A 6,567-nucleotide genomic window follows, 5' to 3' on the forward strand; every position below is an offset into this window, starting at 1 on the left:
TGGTTCAGATCCTACTAGGTCAGCCCTAGGCATGGCTGTCATCGCCACAATTAGGCTGGAGCCACTGGGATTTGAGGTAACAGGTTACCCGTCCTTGAATACACAGAACAAAATAACACGGCATAGATTGTAGTGCCTGCAGAGTGCAGACAATATAGTATGCCAATAAGCTAGCAGCTCCGTTGTTTTAGCTGGTCGGCTAATAATTCAGCAAGCCTTCTAAGGGCAAAATTCAATATATAATGGTTTGCTTCTACATACTAAATAGAGACGGAAAATGAATGTTGTACTCCACAATAGGGGCAAATTTTGTCCACTGGAATCTGCACTCTGCATCAATGATGTCATACTACCTGACCAAAAGAGGCTGCCGCAAAAAGGGAAGCTAGATGTAAATCCCAGTACCGAGACTAACTCCTGAACTAATATAAGTATACATTTTATGTGGCCAGTTCCATCACAGAGGTAGATAGACCAAAAAGAAAAGAAAAAGGTATTCGAAGGGAGAACAACCTCCTGTATAGTTTCCAAAAGTTAATTAGAATCTTAGAAGCGTTACTCCACACTGGACCTGTGACAACCCCACATGATCTGCTAAGCACTAATAGCCTACAGAATTGGAGAAGCAATTTAGTCGCATTTGATGTTTCTGTAGATTCTCCTGACAAACAGGGTTGATCCCAGATAGCCAATAGCACCTAAACAGAAACAGAATGCCGAATGTCAAATGAAGATTAAAAGAGACCAAATACAGATTTCAAACAGAATGACAACAGGTAAGTTTCATAGCTCACCACAAAGTATCCCTAGACCCAGACAGAACATCAAGGTGTAGCCGAAGTAGAAGCTAGTCTGGAAAAAGCCTGACATCTTTGTCTTCACGTGATAATAGTATATAGCGTATAGATATACATACAAGGCGGTAGATGCAGCAGAGAAGAACGATGTCCATTGCCAATGGTAGTTCTCAGCATTCAACAAGAAATAAGTGCCCACAATAGTGACACATACCGTGACAATTAGGAGGATGACAAAGACTAACAACATGAAGCCATAAACATAGTACACCTACCAAGGGCAAAAGAAACTGTGTCAACTATCAATCAAATTAGAAGAAAAGAACCTCAGATAAAAATGCAGAGACACATTTGTTTCACAGCATAGTTCACCAATATATTGGTTTCTTACCTTGTAGTTCCAGAATGAAGTGAATACAAAGTACATCTCAATGAAGATGCTGCCGAAGGGGAGAAGCCCACCCATTAATGAGATAACTGAAGGTGTTAGGTACCACTTCTTCTCAGGAATGGGACGTGGGATTGTCTTCACACGGCATGGGTTGTTTGGAGCACCACTCCAGTTTCTACCAACTACAGTTCCCAATAGCACCAACGGGAAAGAGATAAAAGCCCAGAGGACAAATATGACAACCATTGTGCCAAATGGTATAGCCGCTAATGAATGGTAGAAGATAGCAATGGTGTTCAACACTAATCCAATTGAAAAGCACAAGAATGGAAAAAGGGACGCAGTGAGGATCATAGACTTTATCCAATTTTTGCCTGCAAAATCAAGGAATCCAGAGTGGACTTTGAGATAAAGGACACAGAAAGTGGCAACACTCAAACTCAGGAATCTACTCAGGATTGCAGAACAAAGGAAATAAGAAAATGAAATCATGTGGAAAACCATACCACCATTCCTTGAGTACAGGCCGCCACTAACATATCCAGAAATGAAAGATGTAAGCGCGTAGCACACGATAAAGGTTGTGATGATAGCTCCTCGTCTGACGAATAGAGTACAATGTTTAAGTTAGGGGGAAACACTAATGCAAAGTCAAACTAGCTGAACAAACTTTTTTTTATAACAGAAAGTAAGATGTCTGGACATCAGAAGATGTCAAAGTTATGATGTTTGTTCTTTCTCTGGCAAATATAGATTATAACATTTTAGTTAGGGGAAAAAGGCAATGGAAACTTATAATAGCTGAACATTATTGTCCAACCCAAGATAAGTTTTAGATATTCAGTTACTCCACATGACTAAAGAAGTACATTTTGTATCTTGCTTATTTTCATGTTATGGCATATAGAAAGATTCCAACATGTTCCGTATGAGCACGCAAATATCCTTTCCATCATGTAGATAAGATTGGCATAACATTACATTTCTACATTTTTTCTCTTACTATTATGCTTATTTATCTTAACTGGCTATCAGCCCTAGCATGGTGCTGCCCTGTGCATAGGTAAATCTGCATAATGACAGTAATGACATACCAAAACTACAAATTTGCGTTCAACTGTCTATAACATGTCCCTAAATCTCCAGCTTCATGTGAATGCAGAATAGAAGACACTGTAAATGTTCATCCATTTATAGTATGTAATCTTCAGCTCCTTTAGAAATGTATATGCACTAATTTACAGATGAAAATATCCATGGATCCAAAACTATGTACATATATGTGCCTACTTCATTTTGAAAGCACTGCGTAAGAAAAAAGAGACAATGAAAGCTGGCTTCGAGCTTACCCAACATAAAGCATGCCAACAATGGCCAATACAATAACAAGCAGGATAAGAGCAGACATCTGAGTGCCAATACCAATAACAGCAGACAGGAGCATTAGATTGCGTGGAGGTCGAAATACATCCCCATGAACAAGCTTCCATCCAGATTCTTCACTAACATCTCTCTCCTGAAAGAAAAAACAGTGAAACTGATGAGAATCGTGCCAAGTGATTTGTTGGAAGAATCCGATATTTAACTCCGGTCAAAACAAATGCCAATGTGGAAAATCAACCATACAAATTGACTTTTAACAGTGGAGGAACCAGCTACCAGGCAGGACAGCTTGTCGATGCAGCTTATTAGGCATACATAGACAATAACTATTTTGCTGCTTGGCCAGGCTCCAAAATTCGTTGGCTCTGCCACTGGTTTAGCTAAGTAGTACTTAATTAATCCTGGATATTTAACCCCTTGCATGGAAATAATGTACAGATTCATGTTTTTGATACTTGTGTAGCTTTTAAGATTCATATAATCATATGATAAGACCAGTAGTCAAACTTCCACTGGAGTTCATAAAAGTAGAAGAAAAAAAGACTAACACCAACGTCCAGAGGGAATACATAATTAAACAGAAGTGCTAAGATTCGGTACTTACAAGTGACTCAAGATCATCATCTTCGCGAGCATATTTTGCATAATCATTTCTCAGGGTCCTCATCAATATCATTGATACTAAACCAGTTAAGAAGATAACCATCATAAAAGAATTGAAGATGGAGAACCAATGAATCTGAACATGAAAAATTGAAACTCAGATTAGCGTTCAGGGGGTTTCTTTAGATAGAAAGCATAGTCAACTCTTTGTTAGAATCAACATAGCATGGAGAAAACGTGACACCCCAAAAAATCTTCCTTAAATAATTCTAGGCTGCAAACGACGTGAATAAGAATTACCTGATGTTCGAAGAATGGGTAATCCAAGTAAACTTCAAAACGCCTTGCAAATGCCACATTTGTTTGAATCCACTTCACTGAATATGTCATGTCCAATTTTCTACCAGCTTCAAGAAGCTTAGGTGACTCTTGAGTGAGATTGACATGAATTACCTGCAAAGGAAATTTTATTAACTAGTATATATAGGTTTTAGCTAATTTCTAAGATCATAAATAAGCGCAACACGTACCCTGTTGCCATTGTATTTAACAACAATATTCTTGTGGGTGTAGAGATAGTGCTTGTTCTCATTATTTTTGTCAGTCTCCCCAACAAAACCTGCTCAGAGGAAAACACACCCGATTATCAAAAGAGGGTACAAAATGTTTGAAGGACCATGGAACATTTCAGTTTAGAGTTACCTACCCCACAATGGCAGATCATCTAGGTGATTTTGCACGGCAGGCAAAGGAAGAAAGTTGCATAAAAAGAATGTCAGAACCAGAACAAAAAAAAAAACGCACCAAGACTGAAATCATTAACCAAATACGGCTCCTCATACCTATGAAAAGCTCAAACCAGTATGAGCTTTCGATGGCATCAGTAAATTGCTGAACCTTTTTAGCATCAAGTTCAATTGTGCAAATGGGGCCCTTGTCCACATTTTCTGAAAAAAAAATAGAACAATCAATCACTTAGTAGAAAAGAACAAGCAGTTAAAGAATTCAGAATAAAAAATAAACAAATCAGAGTACGTGAAACAAGATGGGCATACTTAAAAACTTGATATCAAGCTGACTATCAATCAGCTCATTTCCACCCAGAACCTCTCCTAATCCACCCCATTTATGTCCAGGGTTTTCAGATGGTTGACAAAATGGAAGGCTGTAATAGTTGTATGTTTCTTGAGGATTATTGTACGGGCCAACCTTGTTTACCCAGAGCTTAACCGGTTCTTCAGCTTTGTACTGCACACAGAAATATAAGAAGCTGAGATCTTTAGTAATGGCAAAACATGTTCTCAATATGATAGCATATCAGCATCTAGGAAAAAAAATGGTGCTTTCAACTAACTGTTGTCATCACGATGACTAACAAGCCCGTAACAAACATAAAAAATTCAAAGTGAAACTTTGAAATCTAAGATCCATGGCAGACAGACTTTTTGATTGGTAAGGGCATCCCACTGTTCAAAAACATTTGGATTTTTGGCCAGCTAAAATGTCAATAAATAAAATAATTAACTTTCTCTTGGCGATGTTTGTGAAAGTGTACATCCTCTTAAATATATTAATTGAAAGTTCAAAGCCACCAAAACTTTCCATTCTTAGGATAGAATGAGTTTATCCTTACAATTGAGTCTTGCAATTAATTAACAGGGATTCCAACATTTGCTATCCTTAATCAGAACACACTTACATACTTCTGATATTTGAGAACATTACAACAAGTAAACTTCAGCCTAGCAAGAAAAAAGTGCCAAACAATGTGCGGTGATTCCTTAAAACTGTAAGCCAGGTTAGTTGTGCCTTCGGTCGGGTGAGTTGCCGATCGCAATGAACAGTGCTGACCGTCCTGTGCCTCTGCCGTGTGGCCCTGGGGGGGCGTCCATTGCATGTGGGTGTGTTACTGATAGGTGGGCCCCCGGTAGTCGGCTTACCCTCGCAAGACACCCCAATCCGTCACCCTCACGCCCACACCCCTCCTAGTATTGTATTCATTGTGAGGCTCCGTTTGGTTGCGAAGTGTATGCAAGACATTGTCTCAGTATATTACTTTATAGCTTACATCTTGGAATAGTAACAGCTAGCTTACTCCATAGTCCCAACCTAAACACGAGGAAGATACAACTTCAGACAGATTCAGACATAAGCTAGGATAAGTGTCCTGTCTATCCAAAATCTTATTTAAGAGCCAAGACCTACCAAGGCAAATTCACTGGACAACAGTATAGCTATCCGAGACTTGTTCCGAAAGTTGATGTACCAAAACATCTTTTTTTTGTCCTAATGCGGCTCTGTTCTGTTTTCTTGTGCACTCTTCTTGCAGCGAAGGAGATCAAGTAGCCTCCCAACGCAGGCCGGCGAAACGCTCTTACTGGCAGTAACTACCAAACTCCTAGGCGTGAAGCCCATCGCATCACAGAGCGTCAGATCACGCCGCAGCAAACCTCGAACTAAGCATGGACAACTCCCAGGCAACAATAGGCAGATCCGGCGCGGCGCCAGGACGGATCCAGGTGACCGGCGCGTGGGTGTCAGGGTGGGAGGCTTGGATCTAGGTACGGGAGTAGGAGGAGGGGAGAAGGTGGTGCGCACCTTGTGGTCGGACTCGGAGGCGGACGCGGGGGGCGGCCGCGCGACGGCGAGGAGCGCGGCGAGGAGGAGAGCGCGCAGGAGGAGCATCCCGTCGTCGGCGGTGGCGGCGAGATCTGGGCGGGCGGAGGGTGGTCGCGGGTTGGGGGTCTCGCTCGTCTCAGTCTTGCCCGACCACGAGCTGCCGTCCCATACGAACGTCAGTTTGGGGGCTGCAGTTTTGTGGGGAGGTGCCTGGGAAATGCAGTATTTGTTGGTCTTCCTCTGGTTTTGATATATACAAGAAAAAAATGTCTATTTTAGTAGTACCTAACTTGTAGAGAAAATGAAAGCCCTAACTTTGAATCTCCATCGTTTGTACCTGAACTTGAGAACCTGGTCTAAATCGAACCCTAGAACTGTTTTTCACAGGAAAAAACAAATCTTAAATCTATACTATCATTAAAAAATATGGACCACATGTCATATTCATCGCTTTAGCCTGGTTTTTTTTAACTGCAACTGGTTAAATTCAATATCCTTCTACTTCTTGACAACTGGATTACGCGGACCTAAGCTGCATAAGCAAGTCTTTCATTGTCTTGCTTCCAAGCAAATCGGTGTCATTAAAGCTCCCATTAGGTAAGGTAAGGCAGCCGCCATATCTTGATTTTTAGAGAATACATTTGGATGCATACGATTTTTTTTTGAACAACTTGAGTTGCCATACTTTGAAAACGGACTCTGTATGAAAAAAGTTACGCTTGTTTTAGGATGTGTTTGGTTGCCGACCAAACGAGGGATGGGATTGGATCATCC

The 6,567-nt window shown here is 40.8% G+C and overlaps 1 protein-coding gene across 1 annotated transcript; it reads right to left on the reverse strand.

The window, feature by feature from the left end:
• Window positions 1–206: 206 nt before the first annotated feature.
• LOC127294158 (transmembrane 9 superfamily member 1) lies at window positions 207–5,990 on the reverse strand. Its single transcript, XM_051323909.2, has 12 exons — window positions 5,773–5,990; window positions 4,230–4,422; window positions 4,017–4,121; window positions 3,881–3,898; window positions 3,705–3,793; window positions 3,475–3,627; window positions 3,176–3,310; window positions 2,538–2,704; window positions 1,695–1,789; window positions 1,189–1,562; window positions 795–1,068; window positions 207–698 (listed from the first exon to the last, which is right to left on the reverse strand). The coding sequence occupies exons 1-12, from the start codon at window positions 5,857–5,859 to the stop codon at window positions 631–633; spliced, it is 1,758 nt and encodes a 585-aa protein (XP_051179869.1). The 5' UTR covers window positions 5,860–5,990; the 3' UTR covers window positions 207–630.
• Between the last annotated feature and the right edge of the window lie 577 nt (window positions 5,991–6,567).

This window comes from Lolium perenne, chromosome 4 (genome assembly GCF_019359855.2).
Source record: "Lolium perenne isolate Kyuss_39 chromosome 4, Kyuss_2.0, whole genome shotgun sequence".
NCBI classification, from domain to species: domain Eukaryota; kingdom Viridiplantae; phylum Streptophyta; class Magnoliopsida; order Poales; family Poaceae; genus Lolium; species Lolium perenne.

Coding starts and splice junctions, on each gene's coding strand:
- LOC127294158 (XM_051323909.2), bottom strand. CDS start 5,859: ATGCTCCTCCTGCGCGCTCTCCTCCTCGCCGCGCTCCTCGCCGTCGCG. Junction 4,423..5,772: donor CCTCCGAGTCCGACCACAAG/GTGCGCACCACC, acceptor TTCTGTGTGCAG/TACAAAGCTGAAGAACCGGT. Junction 1,790..2,537: donor GTTGGCATGCTTTATGTTGG/GTAAGCTCGAAG, acceptor TCTATTCGTCAG/ACGAGGAGCTATCATCACAA.